At 45.6% G+C, this 24,602-nt stretch overlaps 1 protein-coding gene across 2 annotated transcripts; it reads left to right on the top strand.

Moving 5' to 3' along the window:
* Window positions 1–9,384: 9,384 nt before the first annotated feature.
* ALDH18A1 (aldehyde dehydrogenase 18 family member A1) lies at window positions 9,385–24,355 on the top strand. Of its 2 annotated transcripts, none has more exons than XM_056849597.1 (17): window positions 9,385–9,492; window positions 10,404–10,627; window positions 11,516–11,665; window positions 11,763–11,867; window positions 12,382–12,534; window positions 12,911–13,001; window positions 14,595–14,719; window positions 15,668–15,812; window positions 16,415–16,488; window positions 17,741–17,840; window positions 18,033–18,253; window positions 18,453–18,590; window positions 20,002–20,197; window positions 20,658–20,779; window positions 22,555–22,741; window positions 23,236–23,331; window positions 24,102–24,355. In XM_056849597.1, exons 1-17 carry the CDS (start codon window positions 9,408–9,410, stop codon window positions 24,281–24,283), a joined length of 2,394 nt encoding a protein of 797 aa, XP_056705575.1. In that variant the 5' UTR covers window positions 9,385–9,407; the 3' UTR covers window positions 24,284–24,355. The 2 variants fall into 2 exon arrangements, with proteins under 2 accessions (XP_056705575.1, XP_056705574.1); XM_056849596.1 differs by having other exon boundaries at window positions 12,382–12,540.
* Window positions 24,356–24,602: the final 247 nt, after the last annotated feature.

The raw sequence follows: 24,602 nt of genomic DNA, 5'->3' as shown, positions 1-24,602 counted from the left end.
ACTGAGATGGATTCTGCTTATGATAGATGTGTATGCTTTGGTAATAGCTAGTATAAGAGTAAGGGGATGTTTGCAAATTTCTCTGTATGTGAAAACTGAAAATTGTGTAATACGTATCAGTGTTAAGTGATACATACGTAAGTGCAGGTACCTTAGAAAACTAAACAAACCATTTTGGGAAGTCCTTTAGGTGATTTTTTAATTGCATCTTTATAGTGGATAGCAGTGAAGGCTCAGCAAAAATGTCTACATTGCATAGGGAAGCCTGAGAGAGAATAAGGATAGTGGAGAGGACAAATGAATTCAGAAGTGATTACTAGTAACATTTGGTTATCTACTGGAGGGGAGGCGCTTAATTGAAAGGACATCTACAGTTTTTGTCAGCACTTTAGTTTTGTTTGGCATGCACAAAATATAGAAAGAAAAGTATTTTAAAAAATTAATCAATCTCTGTGTTAACTGTTTCTGACTATATGATTATTGTGCTTTCCACGTGGGGACAGGATTGTGGAGTTTCCTGTTGCTGCTGCAATTTCCAATACAGCACAGTGGCAATGGACCTTCCACATGGCATGTTTCCCTGCCCCAATCCTCAAGCAGCAGCCATGGTCTCTTCCCCTGCCCCCCCCCCCCATCACCAGGGCTTTTCAATTTTTTAAGCAGTTGAATATTGTTATAATATTATAACAATCTGAATATCAGGTTCTCTGCATTTCCAGCTTCCATTTTTGAAAAAGTCTGTAGCCCCTCTTATTTGTGGAGATATGCATTCCCCCTTATATCTCCACAATGAAAGGGGCTAGATACTTATTTAAGAAAAATGAAAGCAGGGAATCCAGCAAGCCTGACATGACAATATTCAGTTGCTGATTTAAAAAACAAAAGTCCCCCCCCCCAGTGTTTTTGGGGGGAATGGCTGTTCCAAGGATAGGAACAGTAAAAAAATCACTCCCATGTGGGTGGGATAAAATTGCCAACCTCCAGGTATGGCCTGGAGATCTCATCTCCAGACAATGGAGATCAGTTCCCCTTGAAAAAATGGCTGCTTTGGAGGGCAGACTGTGGCTTTATACCTTGACGATGTCCCTCCCCTTCTCAAACTCCTTCCTCTCCAGGCAAAATCTTCCAAGAATTTCCCAGTCCAGAGGTGGCAACCCTAGGGTGGGATGAATAAAATCCTAAATTTCCCACCCACACAGCAGCCATTGAGATTTTGCTGTGATGTTTCCCAGAACTTTGCAGCAAAGCAGGCTTGGGCAAGGTTTGAGAAAAACCAGAGAAACCCTGGAAATGCACAATGCTGTGGGGAAACAGGGGTGGGGGGTGGGAAATCCTGTTCTCAACAATATCGAATCCAGGGGGTGGATGAGTTATATAATGTTCCTCTTTTAATTGCCTTATACTGAATCAGACCCTTGGTCCATCAAAGTCAGTATTGTCTACTCAGATGGGCAGCGGCTCTCCAGGGTCTCAGGCAGAGGTCTTTCACATCACCTACTCACCTAGTCCCTTTAACTGGAGATGCTGATGATTGAACCTGGGATCTTCTGCATGCCAAGCAGATGCTCTACCACTGAGCCACAGCCCCTCCCCTAATTTGTTACCTACAGACTTTGAACCAGGGTTTTCCCTGGTTTACTTCTATTTGATTGGAGCTGCATACAATTACGGGGTGGCAGTAATTTTCTTTTGAAATACTGGGCTTAGGCTACCGCAAATTGTCAGGCCAGACTAGACAAGCTGGATTTGCTGTAGCTTGTTTTACTCTAAGTTAAGATTTTCCCAAGGGAAGGTGCTGGAATTGGAGAGCGGAGTGAAATCTAACCAGGGCCATACAGGTACGTTTTGTCATGAGACTTGGGTGTTGTTTTTTTCTCCCGATGTCATCACTAAGTATTTGAGCTTTACTGAATATACCTGATGGTTTCATGTATTATAATTAAACTATGTGAACTGGTGTGAACTGCCTCTTTTTGAGTTTTGCTTTGTAGCTTTACCAAAGCTTTTGGCATGCCTCTACATGTCTTGGGATGGCCAGGGCAAAAAGGTCTGAGAAAATGAGGAGCATGGTGGTGGCATTTTAAAGATTAACACATTTTAATTCTAGAGTCATCTTTTGTGGACTAGATCAGTGGGGTCTGGTGCATGGAAGCTTAAGCTAGGATAAAAATGTATTATTTATTTTAAACATTTCTATGCCACCTTTCCACTCACTTAGGGTCTCCAAGCAGCGACCAGTTAAATACATTAAAACAAGAAAACACAGAGATATATACAAAATAATTAACAACAATTAATATATATAGATAGATACATGAATGGGAAGGAGGCTCACTGAGAATCAGTGAGGGTGTGCAAGAAAAAATGGAAAAGTCTTCAGCTGCTGGCAATGATAGAAAAGGAGGAGGGAATTCCACAGTGGGGAGGGAATTCCACAGTTTTGGCACCATGACAGAGAAGGCCTTTTCTCAGGTTGCCACCTGGCTAACAGTGGGGGCACCTGAAGGAAGGCCTCTGAAGATGACCAGAGTAGATGGGTAGGTTCATATGGGAGAAGCGGTCCTTAAGGTATGCTGCTGGCACCATGTCATATAGGGCTTTAGAAGTCAATTCGAGACCCTTGCATGCTGATAGCTTTTGTGAAGTTAGACAAAATGCTGGTTTTTAAAATGACACAAGACTCCTATGTACTTTTCCTGCAGCAGATTATCAAGGGTACCGCTCTGATAAAAGGTGCTTGGTATTCCTTGAGGGGGCTGGATAAGTTGAAGCACTGCTTTCAGATATATTCACCCGGGCAGGGCATTACTACGAGAGGTCTGAGGCCAATGCCATCTTCCATTTCATGCACCAGAAGTGTGCATGGGAGCCAGCATGGTGTAGTGGTTAAGAGCGGTGGTTAGGAGCAGTACACTCTAATCTGGAGAACCGGGTTTGATTCCCCACTCCTCCACATGAGCGGCAGACGCTAATCTGGTAAACCGGGTTGGTTTCCCCACTCCTGCACATGAAGCCAGCTGGATGACCTTGGGCTAGTCACAGCTCTCTTAGAACTCTCTCAGCCCCACCTACTTCACAGGGTGTCTGTTGTAGGGAGGGGAAGGGAAGATGATTGTAAGCCAGTTTGATTATTCCTTAAGTGAAGAAGAAGAGTTGGTTTTTATATGCTGACTTTCTCTACCGCTTAAGGCAGACTCAAACCGGCTTACAATCACCTTCCCTTCCCCTCCCCACAACAGACACCCTGTGAGGTGGGTGGGGCCGAGAGAGCTCTAACAGAGCTGTAACTTGCCCAAGGTCACCCAGCTGGCTTCATGTGTAGGAGTGGGGAAGCAAATCCAGTTCACCAGATTAGCCTCTGCCACTCATGTGGAGGAGTGGGGGATCAAACCAACTTCTCCAGATCAGAGTCCATTGCTCCAAACCACTACACCATGCTAGCAGAGAGTCAGCGTATGCTGGTAGAGAAAGTCAGAATATAAAAACCAACTCTTCTTCATCTGCTCTGCTCCTTGTTTCCTTTCTCCTGTTTCTTGGAATGGCTTTCCTTCTGGAAGAAGGGTGTCAAGATCTGTTCTTAGGGCTTTGTTTGAGCAGCTGGGAGGCAGCATCCCCTTGCCTGTGTCTGCTCTTGGTGTTTGGCGTGTTTCACATTTGAAGGCAGCCACGTTTCTCTTGGGGTGCTGAGTGGCTGGAGATGGGAACAGGGTTTGCTGGTTTACACTAGTAGCCAGCCCAGAATCCTGTCTCTGAATATATGAATATAATTTTAACACACTTATAAGGGTTGCATATATTTGGTTGAATGAAACCTCATGGTCTGTGTGTATACACAATACCAAAAGCTGAGGGAAAATTTGCCCCATAGTCCAGAAAAAAGGTAAAATGGTTCCAGCTAGAGAAAATAATTTAATCCTTTCTGCCTTCACTGTAGATCAGTCGTATAGAAATTGTAGTCAAGCCCAGTTGAGATAAAGAGGGTCTGAGGTAGAATAATGATAATATTGGGGATTGTTACATGGGGAAGAGAGCTGGAGACCTAAAGTTGCTCCTAATTAACATCAGATGACCAAAAAAAGTCTGAATGAAGCCCTGAGTGGGGTAAGTGTAAAATAACTGTCAAGTGAAAAGCAATGTATGCGATCTGCAGCAAGCACCAAATCTTATGCAGAATTACTCGTCTAAGCCCATTGAGTAACTCTACGTAGGATTGCATTGTGACTCCCATTTCATAGCTGATCAGAAAGAACAGGAGTTAAAACAGGAGTGACACAAGTCTAGCTAGCAATAGAAGTGGCGGTAGCCAATAAGGTCATCCAGATCATAATCTACTAGCAGTGCTGTTCCTAATATTACTACCTTTGAATCATAAATCCAGGAGTTTTGCAGAAGTGTAATTGGCAGCACCCCTGACATGGATGACCCAGGCTTGCCCGACCTTGTCATCTCTCAGAAGTTAAGCAGGGTCAGCCCTGGTTAATACTTGCATGGGAGACCATCAAGGAAGTCAAGGCCTGCAGGCCGTGGCCGACCGCCTTTCTTCGTAACTCTTGCCTTGAAAGCCCTCTGGGGTCACCATCCACTTTCCACCATCACCACAATTGGCAACAACAATGCGATTTTAAAACACTGCGCAAAGTATTTCACTCGTTCTGAAAAGAAAATGTTGCATAAAAAGTGATTAAAGTTGGAAAAAAAGAGGGGGGAATCCTCAGGGAAAATGTGGCTTTTTTTGCTGGGGGAGGGCTCACATGTCTAGGAGTCTACAGGGCAAAAGAGAGCATGCATACATTACCTAGGGATGTTAACCTAATTATTTGTGGGGCAGAGATGCCCACTCCACCCATGCATTTTGTTTCCTCCCCCCTTTTTTCCCCCACGGGTGAGATTTAGTTCATTATTGTTGCTGTCCACTTTCTGGAAGGCTGTTTTAAAGGTTGCCTGACATTACCCTATCCAAGCCTAGAAGCTGTTCTGATTGTGGGGGAAATCACATGGACTTCTTAGGGCAATGTTACATTAGCTGGAGGCATTAGCACAGCACTGGAATTTTTGTTCTTTGCCAAAGAGCAGAGCTGAGCTGTACATGTGGACTGGGAAGGAATAAGTAGTGGTGTAGCAGGAAAGAGGCCAGGGCGATACAGGGATTGGAAACATGCAGGTTAGCCTGGTTGCCGAAACTTTCTGACAGTAGCTAATAGCCAAATCTCCAGCAAGATTTCATAAGAGAATGCAGTTATGTACTGTACCAAGGTGGCAGCTGGAGCTTGTCAATGGCCTCTCAAAGCCTCTCTTGCTACATGGAGATAATCTCAGAGGGGTGCAGAACTGGCCTGAGGGGCACAGCTTTTAAACAGATCAGTTTCTTGAAAGAAATGCAACTGACAATTTATATATTTTTTATTTTAAGATAAGTACCACAACAGTGCTATGGAACAGAATTAATTATAACATCTTCTAAAACATTTTGTGCTTTTATTTTTTCTACAAGACATCTGTTTTTCAAAAAATGGTGGGGGCACAAGTAGTTGGCCTTGCCTAGGGCGCAAAAATGACTGGCACCGGCCCTGGGTGTGAGTGGCAGCTCCTCGTTCCTTATCGACATAGCAAGAAAAGCCATAATTTCTTCTGGCATTGTGGTACACATACTTCTTACATGGAGACAATCCATGTAAGTCATTATGAAAAGTTGTCATGTATGCGGTGGCTCTCTGTGAGCTGATGGGGTTGAAAGAGCTATAAGTATGGCTGTTGGCTGAGGCAGTTCTTTGCGTATGCTTGTATGAATCTCCTTTGGAGACTAGGTGGTGGTGGTGGTGGAGAAGGAGGACTCAAGAGCATGGAGATAAAAGATGTAGAGTTGGTTGGGGCTGAGGGCTCAGGGATAGGGTTGCCAACCGCCAGGTAGTTAGAAAAAAGACTCACACCACTGTTAACCAGAAATGTAAGAACAAAACAGGGTCGGCCCAAATATCATATAACAAAAGCTATAGTCAAAGTTAACAAATACAAAACACAAGCAAATGTGAAAACAATAGTGCAACTATATACATAGATACATGGATGTAAGGCTGTGCAACAGGACAGCAATTGCAAACAAAAGCTCAATGGCAGTCTCCAAAAAATGGAGACTGCCATTGAGCTTCTCGTTCCAATCCTTGACTTACTTCTCATTCCTTTTTTGGAGACTGCCATTGAGCTTTTGTTTGCAATTGCTGTCCTGTTGCACAGCCTTACATCCATGTATCTATGTATATAGTTGCACTATTGTTTTCACATTTGCTTGTGTTTTGTATTTGTTAACTTTGAATATAGCTTTTGTTATATGATATTTGAGCCGACCCTGTTTTGTTCTTACACAACTGCCAGGAAGTAGCAGGAGATCTCCTGCTAATACAACTGATCTCCAGCCGATAGAGATCAGATCACCTGGAGAAAAATGGCCGCTTTGGCACTTGAACTCTATGGCATTGAAGTCCCTCCCCTCCCCAAACCCCGCCCCCAAAATCTCCCGCCAGTGGCAAAGAAGGACCTGGCAACCCAACTCAGGGAGGAAGACTATGTTAGCTGTTGAGGGTGTGAAGTGCTGCTCAAAATCTCAAAATCAAGAATAATCAAAGCAGTATTTTTATTTATTAAAAATTCTTCTGAACCATCACCAGATATTTGCGTGCTTCTGAATTATAGCTGGAAACGTTGCCTAAAAAAAGAGACGAGAGTGTGATTTCAGATGCTGTTGCAGAAGGAACAGAAAGCGGAAGAGCCTCTGACTTCCTCTGCAACACTTTCGTGTTTGCAATCGAAGGTTAATCTCTCTCCCTGACAGAGAAATGCGCAGGTGCCTCACGCAAGGACGCTATTCACATGCTAGGGGGGGCAGAAATTGTATTTCAAAAGTGATGGTGTCACCGAGGAACCAAAGTGTGAAGTGTTTGTGCTTGATGGCGACTACTCCTGTCTGAAGTGTTTATAATCCTGTTTGTTGAAAGAATGCATTAAGGTATTGGACTGCCATGACAGAAGAGACACTGGAAAATTATGGTTTGGGATCGTGTGATTCGTGAACAATAGAGTGGTGTGTCCCAGAGAAAATAAGTAAAGCATTTGCCTGCAATCTTCTCTCCCCTCACCCCACTTATATTGGTCTTTATATGGTCCCATTGCTGAATTCTAGGGGAAGCAGAAACAGGAAGAGGCCAGGCCTTGTGTTCCTGAACCATGGCTTCAGACATTTTATTTGCGTCAGCCTTGCAACCCACATCAGTGATGCTTTGGAATGGCTTGACGTGGGTCGTAAGGCAAAGCTGACATAAAACAGGCATTCATACCATTCAAATATAGGTGACATTAGTCCAACGGTTTGTGGGGCTGAATATATTGGGTGTAGCGCTCCACTAGGATTATGGTAGCACCTGCGAAAGGTCTTCCACTGAGCTGCTTTCCCTGATGTCTTGATCAGTCACTCGATCCAATGGGATTGTTTTGACTACTAGCTGTTTCACCTAGAGCAGGGATCCCCAGCGTGGGGGACTATGGGTGCCGTGGTGCCTGTCAAAACCTTTCCTGGTGCCTACCAAGGGTTTTTAGAAAGGGCCAGGTGGGGCTTTTGCCCAGCAAGGCTTCTCATTGGCCATTGGAGAACTGATTGGCTATGCAGATTTTTCAAATGTTGCTTCGGCAGCATCAGCCATCACAACGCAAGGCTCTTCACTACATGACTGGAGGTGAGCTGCGCTTACGCAAGAACATATTTGTAAGCCGTGTGTTCCCAGAGTGTAGCTTCCCGACAAGGCTTGTGGTAGGACCAGATCTCTGTGTGATTACTTTTCTTGAGGTACTTTGCACTGGGGTAGAGAGAACCAGCATGATTTGTGTGTATTTGATATTTGAGTGCAAGCAGTTTTTCAAAGGAAATATTCAGATTTGAAACATGCATGCTATCCTTGTAATCAGTAAATTCACGTTATTTTGTACTTGAGTGTTGTATACTTGATTACAAAATATTCCAAGAGGAGGCCTCCAGGGACATTCAGAGTCATCTTCCTTTTGGCTAAATATGTGTAAGATGACCCTCTACCCAAATCTTATATACACAATATTGCTTCTTGCTGTGCTTAACTTTAATTTGCATGTGAATTTTAAAGTGCCCTCTGTTCTTGATGTCTTCCTTATAGGGGCTGTGTCTAGAGCTGGAATACCGAAGGGTTGGCTAACAGATAGGGTCTGTGCTAAAGCCTCTGCCCCCCCCCCCAGCTTCTGTTGACATTTCAGCCCTCCGCTTGGATTTTGTGCTCCAACGTGGAGCTTTTAAATCAGCTGCTGCACGTCAGGGTGTGGGCCGGCGATGCCTGAACTGCTGGGAGAGAGGTTGCATCAGCTAGCAGGCAGCGCTCTGCTTTTCTCCTGGAGCTGATGTGGCTCGTCCTGGCGGCAGCTCTGCCTCAGGATTGGTGGCTGCAGAGGAGTCACGTTCTTGCTTCAGAGAGAGTTTCAGGAATTAACTCTCTGTGTCCTGCAGTTGCCTCTGTCTGAAACCGCCCTTCTGTCCCTGCCTGGTATTTTGTTCGTGAAGAGCAGGTACAGGCTCTCTAGCTGTCGGGACTGCTGAACCTTGTGCATGGCTGCTTTAAGAAACAGTTCCTGAACTGCATGTCTTCTCTGGGAAGCCAGTGCTAGGGGACGGAAGGTGGGAAGTAGGGCCCTCCATGTGCTGCTCTCCTGTACTCGGCTGGATTTCTCGTGCCCTCTCCTCTGCATCCATCATTCGTCGTCTGGACTTAGGATTCATCTGTATCTCTAGCTGAGATCACTTCATCACTATTATAGTAGTAGTGACCAGAGTGTTGACTTGGGAAGCCCTAAGTCAACCCTTCATCCTTCCACCCCACCCACACACTGGTAGGACTTAGTGTGTGGCCTTGGGCAAGTCACAGGTAAGCCTACGTCACAGGGTGGTTGTGATGCTAAAGATCTGAGCATCTTGATGGAAGGCAAGAAATAGATTTAGCAAGTAAATAAAATCTAGGCAACCATAACAGAAAGGGATGCAAGTTACTTACAATGTAACCCTAAGCAGAAGTGCACCGTTCTAAGTTCACTGGAATCGATCTTAAATGGGTATAACTCTACATAGGATTCCATGGCTAGTGTTGCCTAGAAAAGAAACAGAAATAGGGTGAATATCTTGCCCTGCTTCCTTTCTCTACTCCCAGTGCAATGAAAGACTCTGAGTTTGAAGTCACACCAGTATCTGGTTTTGCCATGGAGGGCTGTGTCATCATTGTGGAGTTTCCATGTGACATATATCACCAGCGTGCAGAAACTGTAGGAGATTCACTGTTCAGAGAGATTAATACAGGATTCATTTTTCTCTTGCAGACACGGTTAGTTCCGTCAGGCTGTTCACCATGCTGTGCCGAGCTGCTCTACTCCCTTCCCTGCGATCCCCAGGTCGATTCTGGCGGCAGTCTGATGTAGCTGGTTGCCATCCTTGTATGTATCAGGAGGGGACTTCAGGGGTCCTTCTGTTATGCTGAAGAGGTGGGATAAACTCAGACACTAAAGTTTGGGCAGGATCTGGTGCCTGGATGGTAGTGGACTGCTGGCCAGAATGGCAGAACGGTGGCCTGTGTGTACTCTGCCCCCTAGTGTCCTGCTGAAGCATTGACCCAGAGTGAAGAAATATAACAGTCTGTGTAGTTCTTCTGTCTTGATTGGTGTTCAGTCTAAGCAGTACATCCCTTCTCTGAAGCTGGAAAATGTTGAGCTTAGTTCCTTCTTCCCTTTTCCAGCTTATTGTCACTTGTTATGTGCTATTGCCCTCACATTGCACAAACAGGAATACTGGTCAAAAATGTGCACGAGGTTGAGGGACTTGCTGGGATTTCTCTTGTGCCTGCAAGCATTTATATAGGTTTTCATGCTCGCTGTTGAAGCAGCTGACACTGTGAAAGGATAAGCTCACAATGAGTAGAAGGAATCAAATGTGCTTTTCTTTGACAGAAGCAAGTTGTGGCACCACAGTTCCCAGAGATGTGACAAGGTGGCCCATACCCTTGAACATTTGTCGGTTCTCGTTTGGGTTGTGCTGTTCCCAGATTCTAGTCCCGCCCTTCACACAGTGGGGTGTATATGTTTGAGTAATATATTAAAAAACTCAACCCAAATCTCGCCAAATTGTCCTCAGAATATTGTGATCTCCATTAGTAATGGAGTAATTCCCTCAGCAAAGAAGCTGGCTACTCCCAGAAGTTACTTGGGTTGATGTTTTCTCAGACTTTTAAAAGGCTAATACTTGCCAAGCGCAGGATGATACAGATATTTTCAACAGGGAATTGGAAAAGGGAAGAAGGATCTACCGCTAGGTATGTTTACCTGATGATTTTACTGTGTTCCAATTATAGGTTTACTGGCTCCTAACCTGGTGTTAACGAATAAGTCTGCCCGAGGCTGGAGTAACATCCCATTTATTACCGTCCCTCTCAGTCGAACCCACGGCAAGTCATTTGCTCACCGCAGTGAGCTGAAGCACGCCAAGAGGATTGTAGTGAAGCTAGGGAGTGCTGTGGTGACGCGAGGTGATGAATGTGGCTTGGCCTTGGGGCGACTGGCATCCATTGTTGAACAGGTAAGTAAGGGAGACAGTTTTGTGGGTGGTTGGCCATCTGCTCTCATGAACCAAACCCTAATGGGGGGGATTCAGTGGTAGGTATAGGGAAGCACTTAGAGGGGAGCCAGTGGAGCAGGTGTTTGGTTGAAGAAAACACTCAAATGCTATTAGTAAACACAACACAAATGCTATCCGTAAACTTGCCTGTGATACCAGCAATAGTCAAGGAGAAACTACCACACCTTGGTCCCAAAAACTTGTATTGCTGTCTAGACATAGTAGCCACTGTCATGTAAAAAGGTAAAGGTCCCCTACGCAAGCATCGGGTCATTCCTGACCCATGGGGTGACGTCACATCCTGACGTTTACTAGGCAGACTTTGTTTTTACGGGGTGGTTTGCCATTGCCTTCCCCAGTCATCTTCCCTTGACTCCCAGCAAGCTGGGTACTCATTTGACCAACCTCGGAAGGATGGAAGGCTGAGTCAACCTTGAGCCGGCTACCTGAAACCAACTTCCGTTGGGATCGAACTCAGGTTGTGAACAGAGCTTGGACTGCAGTACTGCAGCTTACCACTCTGCGCCACGGGGCTCCTCACTGTCATGTAACCAGTGGGTATTATAAGGAGACTTATTCCAAAGCATAAAGTTGAGATTGTCCGTAATGCACTGAGGCAGTCTTCCCCCCCCCCCATTTTAATTTGCCTTAGGTTCTTAGGCAGTGCCAAATGCTTCTATCTGAAGGGAAGATAGAAAAGATGATATTCTTTGTGCTTTGTTGTATGTAGTTGTTCTGTGGAAAAGCTTTTCTGCAGTCTAAAAAAGCTGGGTGTGGTGGCCTTTAAAACATACAAAAGGAGGAGGGCTCAGAGACCAGTCTTACTTCGGGCTTCTTTTTGGCCTGCAGGTATCAATGCTGCAAAATCAGGGCCGGGAGATGATGATCGTCACCAGTGGGGCAGTGGCCTTCGGAAAGCAACGGCTTCGCCATGAGATCTTGCTTTCTCAGAGCGTGAGGCAGGCACTCCACTCTGGCCAGAACCAGCTCAAGGACATGGTGAGTCACCGAGAGTGATGCCCTTTTTGCATCAATGGCAGCAGCACAGGCACCATCATGGCTAGCTGACGTGTTCTCTGCCTTTTGACCCGTGCAGGCTGTTCCCATGCTGGAGGCTCGAGCCTGTGCTGCTGCCGGTCAGAGTGGGCTGATGGCTCTGTATGAGGCCATGTTCACACAGTACAGCATCTGTGCAGCGCAGGTAAGAAGCTTTGTATGTGTTTCACGATCTCTCTGTCTGCCTTCTAATGGCTGTCTCTGGATTCTTGACCTCCAGAATGGATGCTTTTGGGCACTGAATGGATTTTTTTTTTTTTTACATTCTTGCATCTGAAATCTGCGTGTTCTGCATTTAATTGAAATGTGTGAGCTTCTCCCACCCCAGTTCCATTTGGGAAGGGAGGAAAATGCTTCCTGGATCTCCTTTCCACTCTGATCTACTTGCAGCCAGTGCTTCTATTCTTTATCTGCCTTAACACACACAAACATGCAAAAGCATCAGCCAGTCCAGTCCATCTCATATGTCACTGTTGTAGGTATGGCATTAAAACCATGAGCATAACAATGGCTATTCAAATGCTCAAAGAAAATCAGTACAAATGATGTGGTTATGCATTTGCATCCCCAATTCATAATATACATCCTTAGTGGCTCTTTGCTTTGTTGACATTGGTGGTGGATATCTTTTGTCAGAACAGTTCTTTTCTTCTTTCCAGATTTTAGTCACGAACTTGGATTTCCACGATGAGCAGAAGCGTAGAAATTTAAATGGGACATTGCATGAGCTACTGCGGATGAACATTGTCCCTATCATCAACACGAATGATGCCGTGGTTCCTCCCCCAGAGCCAAACAGTGACCTACAGGGGGTAAATGTGGGTAACAATTTCAGTGGGTGGTTCGTGTTTGCTGGCTTGCGGATCTGCTAATGCACTAACATTGGACTGCAGTGCATGCTAACATCATCATACCCTGGATTTGTCCGAGGTAACTGTTACATTATGGTGGTGAGTGGACTCCAGTGGTGCCGGCATGCTTGCCTTGCTACTTGTGGATGCAGAGCATTGAGTGGGATTGTGTTTTTGGTGTTGCTTGCAAAGCTGGGTGTTGACTCGATGCTGCTAGCATGGTTCCACACTGCACATGCAAAGTGCCACTGGCATTATGGCTTGCTCTGCTGTGAACTGGTTGGGTATGTGGCCTTTCTTACCTGACCAGTTTTGCTGACTTCTGTGTGTATTCCAGGTGATTAGTGTGAAGGACAACGACAGTTTAGCAGCGCGGCTGGCTGTGGAAATGAAAACTGATCTACTCATAGTTCTTTCAGATGTTGAAGGTATGCAAGTTGTTCCATAACCATGCTTATTGCAGAATTCTACACTGCGAAGAAACTTTCCTGGGAATTATTTATAGGTGGTTAAGATATCTATGATTGCCATGTGCTCAGGTGTAAGGCAGTGTGCATAAAATACATCTGCAAAGGAGGGAAGTACTTAAGGGCTAACGCACTCACTGTTTGAAAGGTTTGTTGAGACGTTTTATTGATTCATGATCACACCTTCCCCCCCCCCTTTGGTGGTGGAACCGTTTCGCTGTCGCTTAATCCACGTGGCTTCCAGAAACACTTATAAGGCGATCTTTTTCCTTTCTCCGTTTCCCAGATGGCTTCCCCTGAGGTGCAGATAGCTTTAAGACGCTGTTTATTTCCCCACCCCTCTTCCATCCACACCCACTGTGAAGCCCATGTCCCCTCCCCTTTCCCTCCGGTGGCCATTTTCTGAGCCTTTAAAAAAAAAAAATGCACTTGGAGTAATGTTGGATCGTTCCTCTTCTTTTTAAAAAAGGGATCAGGATGTCAAGCATGGTGTTTAAAGCCTGCAAAGAAGCGACCCATTCTCCAGCCAGTCTCTTTTGTTTCTGTTGTTACAGAGGAGGCTGTACTTGTTGCTTTTGTTCTGGCCGCAGTAGAATGATTGTTTCAGTTTTTTCTCTCCCCCTCCCCCATTTTGCTCCTGGTGCAATATCCCCAAGGTAAGATGGGAATGATTTCCTGCTTTGAGCAGTCTTTTGTCCCTTTGAGTGTAGCTTTTTAAAAAATAAATCCTCAGGCACCCGACTGTGCCTAAAGTGAACTAAAAAAAAAAGTTACAGAGAAATTTGGAGAGCAGTTATGCAAGCTCTCTGAGCAGGGAAGACTGTGGGACTGCAGTTTTCAAATGCAGCAACGGGAGAGAGTTCCTTGCTTGGTCTTGCTGCCTCCCTCCTATACAAGTTCTGCCTGGCTTCTCACGCTGCTTGCCCCAATTTGTATGTGCTTGTGGACATTTTTATAGGGACAGCAGGGGGTCTGAGGGGAGATGCAGTCCCCAGGCTGCAGGCTGCCAGGGTGAAGTTTGCAAAAAATTAAAAAGGGGAGAAGGGGAGCTTGTTGCACACCCACGACGACATGAATTATGCGACGCTCCCCGGGGGGAAGTGCAGACAGGCAGTTGTAAATACAGCGATGAATTTAGCCAAGGTGCGTGGGGGAAATCTGACTGCGCAGCCAAGCCACATAGTTCGACCACGCTAATAATTTGGAGTAAATTAATGGTGCAGTAAGCCTCCTTGTCATCTTATTTCTGCCAATAAGAAACGTAAGTGTAGATTATTATTACTTGATTGGAATTAAGGTGGCAATTTCCCTAGTGTACATGACCTGAAAACAAGCAGGTATTACTTTTGCCTCAGTAGCATCTTGTTCATCCTTTTGGTTCTAAATTCAGACTCTTGCTTTTTGTTTCTTAATGCCTTGGCTTGTGGGGAATGGCTAGTACCTTGATACTGACAGTGCAATCCCTACTGTGCAAAGCACTGAGCTGTCTCATGTTTTTTCGTTGGATCAGTGTGAAGAAGCATAATTGTACCTAATTTCATCCTCCTGTTTCAGGTCTCTTTGATAGCCCCCCAGGATCAGATGATGCAAAACTGATTGACATATTTTATCCTGGAGATCAGCAGTCCGTGACATTTGGAACCAAATCACGGGTTGGGATGGGAGGCATGGAGGCCAAGGTTGGTCCAGCTTCTCTGTCTTTTGCTTTGATTTGTGTTTCTATTGATCCCTTTATTCCTGGGGATAAAACCATACTTTTGTTTCCTGTGCTTGTGGCCAAGAGAGACTGAGGCTGTAAGCTGGTTGGAATAAGGTTGCCTCTGGCTTTATGGTGTGCACTGGGAGTCTTGATCCTTGATGAGTGTCTAGATCCTTTTATATGTTGAGGTTTCTGTGTTATGTACTTTTAAGTCACTTCCAACTTATGGTGACCCTGCGAATTAACAACCTCCAAAGCATCCTATCATTAACAGCCTTGCTCAGGTCTTGCGAAATGAAGGCCAAGGCTTCCTTTATTGAGTCAATTCACCCTATGTTGGGTCTTCCTTTTTTCCTGCTGCCTTCAGCTTTTTCTAGCATTACTGTCTTTCCCGGTGAGTCTTGTCTTCTCATGTGTGACTAAAATATGATACCCTCAGTTTAGTCATTTTAGCTTCTAGGGAGAGTTCAGGCTAGATTTGATCTACAACCCACCAATTTGTCTTTTCGGCGGTCTGTGGTATCCATAAAACTCTCCTCCAACACCACATTTCAAAGGAATCAACTTTTTTCCTGTCAGATTTTTTTCACTGTCCAACTTTCACACCCATACAGGATACTATAGTATGAATTATCTTGATCTTAGTTGCCAGTGACACATCCTTACGCTTAAAGATCTTTTCTAGCTCCTTCATGGTTGCCCTTCCCAGTCTCAATCTCCTTCTGATTTCTTCATTGCATTCTCCCTTTTGGTTGATGATGGAGTGAAGGAATAGAAAATCTTTAACAGTTTGTGTGTTGATAACATTATATGAATTTAATTCTAAAGTACAGAGCCTCCCATTCTCCAGCAGGGCACACAAGGAAAGTTAACAAATAGAGATGTGCGTTGGTGACCATGTGGATTTTTGTAATGCCCTCCTTTGTAGGTGAAAGCTGCCCTGTGGGCTCTCCAGGGAGGCACCTCAGTAGTGATTGCCAACGGAACCCACCCCAAGATCTCTGGCCATGTCATCACAGACATTGTAGAAGGGAAGAAAGTTGGCACTTTTTTTTCAGAGGTGAAGCCTGCAGGTAAGTTGTAGTTCTCTGGGCTGCAGTTGCTGGGAAACGAAGAATGGTGCTCAGTCACAGTAGATAATTTTCAGGAGGCTACAGACCATGCAGCTGTAGGCCAACTTTGACTATCGATCCCAAGAGGCACGAAAGAATGACATGGAAGTTGAAAAAAATATGTCTGGATTTGTGGGCCTCTGAATTCTGTCAAAAATGATCAAAGGGGACTTTGTTATATTTCGATATCTGCCACATTTTTATTCCACCCTTCCTCTGAGGTGTTCTGGGCAGTGTATGTGGTTCTGCCGTGCTCCACTTTATCCCCACCACAGCCCTGTGAAGCAGGTTGATCTGATAGAGAGTGACTGGACCAGGGGTCACACTGTGAGCTCCCACGGCTGAGGGAGGATTGTAAGTGAGTGAGGCATTCATGTCAGTGAGGCACTCGAACCAGTACAACCCAGTGTACTGGTTCGACGGAAAAAGGGTTGTTTCTTAAACATGCATCTCTTGTCAGCGGGTTTAGGAAGGGGTTAAACCTTTGGAGCAAGCGGTGGCTGGAATCATCATAGCGATGGTGGTGATGTTATCTCCCCCCCCCCGTTTTTCTCTTTGTAAAGGCCCAACAGTGGAACAGCAGGCTGAAATGGCTCGAACAGGAGGCAGGAGTCTAGCAGCACTGCTGCCCGAACAGGTACCAGCCCACTGGCTCCCTTTGTATGTTTGAAGGCTTTAATATGCATTGCCTAGTTAATAACATATGCAAAAGGTGGGCAGCAGTCCAAGACAAAGGTCTACAACATCAAGAAATGTTAAAAAGAAAGCTTTTCCATTTATAGCAGGGTAAAGAGACATTTTGAGGAGAAATACAGGAGCATTTGCAATAGCAAACAGGGTTCTAGTGATAACTTAAAGACTAATAAGATTTAATTCTAGCATAACATTTTGTGGACAAGTCTCTGCTTTATTAGATGTGGCCACTACACTATCACATCTCTAGGGGAGGAGCTACTGTGCTGCATCTGATGAAGTGTTTGCTAGTCTAGAAAACAGTATGCTGGAATAAAATCTTATGGTACCTTAAGGACTAACAAGATGCCTATTTATTTTTGCTGAAACAAGCTAACACAGCTAGCTCTCTGCAATTATTTGCAATGGGAGCTTTTGAAATGAAGCTTTGTTTACTACTATAAGAGAGGATAGATTACTTATGTTTACTTTGACTGGTGAAAGCATACAACTTAGTATCGTTCTGAAATGTGTTAACATTTTTCCACTCAAAATCATAATAATCAATATCTAATGCTAGAGATGGTGTGCTATAGATCATTCCTGCACTGTTTGCGACCCAGCAAACTGAATGCAGGCATTCACACAGGCATGGTTGCTGGCAGGCCTTTATTAGTGTCCTGTTTTTCTGCTTACAACGGCAGAAGAGCTGTCCCATACTCAGCATGCCAAACTACATGATCTGTTTTTTGCCTGCTGGGTCATCAGTATACAGACTTGAAACCGAGTGTGTTTGGTGAGGTTCCAGCAGCCTACAGAACAACTCAGGAAGCAGAATCCATACCTTGAACTCTGCAGGCCTCTTGAAGCACAAATGGCTACTTCGGTTGCTGTGCTTTTTATGGCCTACATCCACTTCAGCAGAAACTGCTGACTGAATTGTCATGAAAACCTATTAGCAGGCAGCTGCTGGGGCGATGAGGCTGGTTTGGAGCAAATTGGGTTGCAGATCAGACTGTTTGGGTTACTTATTAGCAGTGTGACTGAGGACTAGATGAAGAACTTTGGGGTTAAGATGAGAAAAAGAATGGCCTGGCAGTGCAGCGAGAGAATGGAACATGCAGTGGAGAAAGCTGGAAGTGCCCCCTGTGCTACCACCTTGACAGGGTAGCTTGTCACACTTAAATGCTTTACATTTCATGTGTTTCTTCCTACAGAGAGCAGAAATTATCTATCATCTTGCTGACCTTCTGACTGACCAGCGAGATGAGATTCTTCAGGCAAACAAAAAGGATTTGGAGGAAGCAGAGAATAAAGGTACAGTGGTCATAATAAGGAAACTGAAATATACACTACACTGATGAATGTGAGGTGGGAACAATGTACTGTCAGGCTGAGGAACGATTTAGGAAGTGTCTGGAACTGCCATTCAGAGATTGGAGAGGGTGAAGAGGCTGGCAGGCTGGCATACATGTAGCCTGACTTCCTGGCTTCCTGCTTCAATTTCAGGGAGACTGGCTCTGCCTTTGTTGAAGAGACTCGCTCTGTCCACCTCCAAACTGAATAGTTTGGCCATTGGGCTGCGTCAGATTGCAGCATCTTCACAAGATAGCGTTGGCCGTGTTCTCAGAAGAACGCGAATAGCAAAGGATTTGGAACTGGAACAAGTGACGGTGCCTATTGGGGTCTTATTAGTGATCTTTGAGTCCCGGCCTGACTGTCTTCCACAGGTATGTGACATAAGTCAGCAGGGAGAGTGATCTTAATAAAGTTGGTGGGAGGGATTTATTATTTTGGGCATTTCTCCCTCTGTTATTGTGGGAAGGAAAAGACATGATATTAAAGTATTGGCAACCCAGGTCTGACACTGTGGACATGGTTGGCTTCAGTTCAGGGAGATCTAATTCCAGTCTCTCTCTTTCCTGACAGGTATCTGCTTTGGCTATTTCCAGTGGAAATGGCTTATTGCTTAAAGGAGGAAAAGAAGCGTCGCACAGCAACCAGATTCTTCATCAGCTTACTCAGGAAGCCCTTGCCATCCATGGTGTTAAGGATGCAGTGCAGCTGGTGAGTCTTAGAAGCCAAAAGAAGGGAGGGGGAAACACTGATGAAACAAACCAGGAAGAGAAGCAAGATTCAGTGTTCTTGAAGAAAAATTGAAAGGCCAACACGTCTTGATTTAACATGTTTCTTGGTGTCCAAGCAAAGAAATATCTAAGGTTCTCTCTGTGGAAAAAGGGCATTATTAATTGTTTGTGAAGATGGGTTTTCTTTTTAGTTACTGAAAAGTGTTGGGCTTCTTAGCACTGGCTTGAGAGTCTTCTCTCAGTGCTTAGAAACCATCTTTTCTGCTGGGTTCGCACCACAAAGATAGTTTTTCTGGTCAAGGCAGCAATCCTAGATCTGTTCGCCTTTTGAGCCTGTGATGTATTTAGGGTTCTTCCAGAACACATACATCTGTGACTGTTTGCCTGCTATTTTGGTGCCATTTGCCTTGTCCCTCTAGAGCAGGGGTGGGGAACCTTTTTCCTGCCAAGGGCCATTCGCACATTTATAACATCTTTCGGGGGCCATACCAGGTGTAGATCTCCCGTGGGGGGGGGAAGAGGCTAGGGTTGCCAGGTCTCCAGCCACCACCTGGAGGTTGGCAACCCCAGGGGAGGCCACCCAGAGAAGGCCTGCAGGGCACCCCCCCTCCCCCCTCCCAGGTGGGAGGGCAGCCAGCGGTGGGCCCCAGAAAACGAGGCGCCAGGGGGGCACAGCCCACAGTCAATTGGCAAGGGAGGAAGGGAGGAAGGAAAACAGAGAAATAGGAAAAGGGAGGGAGGGAGAAAGAGAGAGAAAGGGAGAAAGAAATGGAGAGAGGGAGAGAAAGAAAGAAAAGGACGGAGGGAAAGAAAAAAAAGGACGGAGGGAGACAAAGAAAGAGACAGAAAAAGAGGGAGGAAGAGAGGGAGAGAAAGGAGAAAGAGTGACAGAAAAAGAGGAAGAGAGAAAAGCCTCCCCCCACACACACACACCGGCGCATGCCGGCCTGTGCCACCGGGCCCCAGCCACCCCACCTCCCCTGCCCACACACACCTGGCGGCGCACGGAGCACCAAGCAACCGGGCCCCAGTCTCCATGCACTCCCCCCCCCCCAGAGCTCCGCGGCAGGGTTCCCATGGCAGGGTTCCTGGAGCTCCCGAGGGCCACAAAAAATGTCCTCGGGGGCCGCATACGGCCCCCGGGCCTGAGGTTCCCCACCCCTGCTCTAGAGTCCAGATGTTTAACAAATCACTTGTACTTGGTGGTCATGTTTTCGCTTGTGTACACAAGACTACTTGACCTAAAATAATTGGGCACCTTCTTGTTGTTGTGAATATATTGTGTCTTTTCCCCCCAACCTGTCTTCATTCTTCCATCTCATGGTTTTATTAATATGCTTTACTTTTGTTTTAGGGAAGATTTTGTAACTTACCTGACTTGGTCTTTACAGGTCAATACCAGAGAGGAGGTAGAAGACCTGTGCCGTTTGGACAAGCTGATAGACTTGATCATCCCGCGTGGCTCATCTCAGTTGGTTCGGGATATCCAGAAAGCTGCCAAAGGGATCCCAGTAATGGGTCACAGTGAAGGGATTTGTCATGTGTACGTGGACTTGGAGGCCAGTGTTGAGAAGGTCACTAGAATAGGTGAGAGTGGAGATAATTTGTTTCTAAAGTGGTTGGGTTGTGCAGTGAGCACGAATGGTCAGTAGCATAAGTCCTTTACAGACGTTACAACTACATGTGCCAGGAGTCTGCTACAGAGAGTGTGTGCTACTCACAATGCATTTGATGTATATTATTGCCATTTTGCACGAACAAGGCAATGTGCAAATTTTCCATATGCATTCAGCTTTGCTCCACATTTGCATGGAACAATGCTGTATGTGCATAGAAAATCTCTGTGTTGTCCTAGTCACACAAAATAGCAACCATGTGTATTAGAAGCATAGTGGGTAGCTCATGCCCCTGTTGGTAAGTTCCTGGTATGTTTAGTTATAATGCCTGAAAAGAATTTCAGTTCTCCACTAATTTGCTTATTTCAGATGCTTTGCTGCACTTTCATAAACTGCAGCTGCATGTAACCCATTGCCTGTTTTTCATCCAGTGAGAGACTCAAAATGTGAATATCCTGCCGCTTGTAATGCACTGGAGACACTCCTCATTCATCGGGACTTGCTGAGAACCCCTGTATTTGACCAGATCATTGACATGCTGCGAGTGGAGCAGGTGAGGGAAGTACAGATGGTTGATGGGTGTAACCTGAATGTGGGAGAGAAGTGGGTGCATTGTGAGGTGGTGATTAAATGGGGATGTTGCAGATGCAAACCTTGAGGAATTCACAGTCTCACTCGGCACAATAGAATTGTTTTGTGCAGTCTGAGGATAGAGCATGTTTGTCTGGTGCAGGGGCCGTTTCTCTAGTGAGTCATCCTAACTTTGGGCTCCGCAAAGCTGCACTTTGACCTACATCAGAGAGCCATCAAAGATGCATGTTTGGAAAGCAGAACCCTGTTGAGGCCATCTGAGTCTGCGGTTCCTGAAAAACAGATAGCTGCTTGCTAGTCTTCTACAGCAGGAATGGGTAGAACCTTTTGGTATAAGATGGCTCCTTGCTGTAATTAGTATTCTTGAAAGAGAAGACATGATATGTTCATTCTCTAGCTCATAAGAAGAAGAGTTGGTTTTTATACCTCGATTTTCTCTACCTTTAAGGAGCCTCAAACCAGCCTACAATCACCTTTTCTTCCTCTCCCCCCAATAGAAACCTTGTGAAATAGGTGGGGCTGAGAGAGTTCAGAGAGAACTGTGACTAGCCCAAGGTCACCCATCAGGCTTCATGTGGAGGAGTGGGGAAAGCAACCCGGTTCACCAGATTAGAGTCCACTGCTCTTAACCACTACACCACGCTGGCTCTCATAGTTCACAAGAGCAGTCCTCTCAGATAAGATGAATAATCTAGTGCAGCATCCAATTTCCCATAATGGCCAGTTACATCCCTCAGAAGGCCTATGAGCAGAGCAAAAAAGCCAAATCTTTGCCATGTTGATGCCCTGCCCCCAATGACTGGTATCTAGAAGTACACTCCTTCTAAATGTGGAAGTTCCATGTATCTATCATGGTCAACAGCCATTGATGTACTTATCTTCCATTAATTTTTTGGCCTGCTGGGTCATGAATTTGCTTTTTAAAATCACATAAGCTAGTGGACATCCCTGCATCTTAGGAATTCTTTAAGTGATCTGTGCAATGCGCAAAGATAAATGCATTCTTTTGACTGACCTAAATACACTGCCCCTCAACTTAACTGTGTGCCACCAAGTATTATGGGAAGAAAAATACTCTTTCTCCATAGCCTCTGTCATACCATTTACAAAATTATCAGAGCTCTGAGCCTCTGGCCTTTAAACAACTGGACTGAAAGGAACTGATTTGTCAAGTAGACCGCCTCTTCCTGTAGGAATCCTCATGGCACTTCTGGGTCATCCTAGCAATTTCCCGGTTCCATTCCTTTGCACAGGCAAGTCAGCATGGCCACGGATTGATCTCAAGCTTTTCCTGAGAGAGCCTCCACTTTGGAACTAACTACATCCCTGAAAACACTCGGAAGGCTTCCCCTCTTATGGCCTTCTAATGTGGGTGTGAGACTGAGCTGTTTTTGGAGGAGCTTATGAGCTCAGATGTGTTTTGGCAATTAGCTCCTGTTCCTTTAGGCTTCTGTGATTTAGATATATTCCTGTTTTGTAGTTTTTACGTTATTGTCGTCAGCCACTTTGGCTTCCTTTTAGGGAGCAAAGCACATTACCAAAGTTTTTAAATAAACAGAAATATGACTGAACAGTGCCAATAGGATTTTGTAAAGGAAATGCTAGAAAAGCTGCCGTAGCATATTTGCTTCAGAAGCGGAGAAGTGTTTACAGGGGAAGAAACCTGCACTTGCAAGAGCTTTATATGGAACATACTTGGAAGAGAAGTGTGCTGTGAAGGCTTTTGTCTCCCACCAGGTAAAGATTCACGCTGGTCCCAAATTTGCCTCCTACCTGACATTCAGCCCATCAGAGGTGAAATCCCTCCGCACAGAATATGGAGACCTGGAGTGTTGCATTGAAGTGGTGGACAGCGTTCAGGATGCTATCGAACACATCCACAAATATGGGAGTTCCCACACAGATGTCATCATCACAGAGAACGGTTAGTGGTTGAGCAGACAACTCTACCTCCGGCTGTGTGTTAGAGGCTCCAGGATTGTGTCCCGTGATTAGCTTTTAAAATGTATGGCATGAGAGCCCCTCCAGATTGCACCCTCCTCTCTTGCAGCATATTAGCATCAGAGGATCTAGGCCATGGGGGGGGGGGAGTGGAGTCTGTGTCGATTTCTTCCCTTGCCTGCATTGCTCAAGTATTTGAGAGGGAGGTGGAGGTGTGGCATGAGCACTTCCCATGTGACCTGGATCTTCTGATTTTAACCAATGCATTGTGGGAGGAGCATGATACAGTAGCTGGACACACCCCAAAAGGGGAGTCAGAAGTATCCCTAACACAGGCAGTGCTACTTCTTGATATTTTCTCCTTTACAAGACTTCATGTATTTAGGAGCATTATGCTACCTGCTTGTACATATGGCAGGCTTATATTATTAAAGTACTTAAGGACAGCATGCTTAGACTTTGTTTTTCCTTTCTCAGAGAAAACCGCAGAAATGTTCCTACATCACCTGGACAGCGCTTGTGTGTTCTGGAACGCCAGCACTCGCTTCTCGGATGGCTACCGCTTTGGGCTAGGTAAGAGAGTGTGACAAGTGTCTTGCTCAGCTTGAGGACAAATGACAGAACCAGTTAGAAGCTGAAACTTTATAGCTGCAGAGGGAAGGGTCTGGCCTTCATTTTGATTCAGGCTCACCGTTGTTTTAACGATATGTTAAGGGGGTTTCCTTTTTGTTCTGTTCAAAAGCATTCTGCGTTTTAGAAACATGTTTAAAATGGCTGTTCCAAAGGACAAGTCCTGATGTGCTTGTGGCAGAGAGCGAATATGTGGGGGATAAGTGAACAGTATGCAAGAATGAGCTGACACTGTAGAAGCCTGGTTAAGGATGGCAGTTTTGAAGGCAAGAGATGCCATTTTTCAGTGTTTATCTACATTTTATTCCCTCCCTTCCTCCGGCAAGGTCAGGGCAGCATACATCTGCTCTTTTGTTTCACCACAGCCCTGTGGTGTGGGTTAGACAGAGAGACTGGCTCAGGGTCACTCAGTGAGCTTCAAGGCCAAGTAGGGATTTGAACCCTGGTCTCCCCATTCCTGGTCTGACATTGCATTGGCTCCGAGTCATTAGCTGCTTTACTTTCAGCATGTATTATGGTGCTGCATTCAAAAGTACAGAACACGCAATTCTTAAGTAGGAAAGAAATTGGCAACTCGGCATTTAAGATGGAACAACAGAAGGGTGAAAATGTGGGAGAACATGAGCTGGGAAATGTGGTCTCCATCACAAGACTGGGGAAGTAATTCTTGCTTCCATTCGTCACATCTAACGCTTCTCTTTTAACCCATGTAGGTGCTGAGGTTGGCATCAGTACGTCGCGGATCCATGCCCGTGGGCCAGTGGGCATTGAGGGGCTGTTGACGACAAAGTGGCTCCTGAGAGGAGCTAACCACATTGTTTCTGACTTCTCGGAGCAAGGAAGTATGAAGTTCCTTCATGAAAATCTCCCTCTCCCTCAGAGGAACACCAACTGAGCACCCAGGAAGAGAGTGTGATGGTTATGGAGGCTGTTACGGTTTTAGGACTGGTCTGAGAAAGGAGACGGACCTTCATGGGCCCTGTGTCTGCACCCTGAGCTTCCAGGATACTCTTGTGCGGCTATAGCGGGGACACACCAGGCCAGGCCCTGTGCCAGAGTTCCTTCTCCCATTTCTTTTGCGTTATGCAGATACAGATGCTGCAAACACCGTCACCTGGTAATGAACCTTGGCTCCTGCAGCACAACAGAGAGAACGCTGGTCCTCCTCCACTGTGCTCCAAAGTGGGGAGCTTTTCGGGTTGGTAGCGGATCTA

This window comes from Euleptes europaea, chromosome 5, assembly GCF_029931775.1.
Source record: "Euleptes europaea isolate rEulEur1 chromosome 5, rEulEur1.hap1, whole genome shotgun sequence".
NCBI lineage: Eukaryota > Metazoa > Chordata > Lepidosauria > Squamata > Sphaerodactylidae > Euleptes > Euleptes europaea.
Note: the sequence above shows the minus strand (reverse complement) of the source record. Positions and strands in the feature narration are given on the sequence as shown.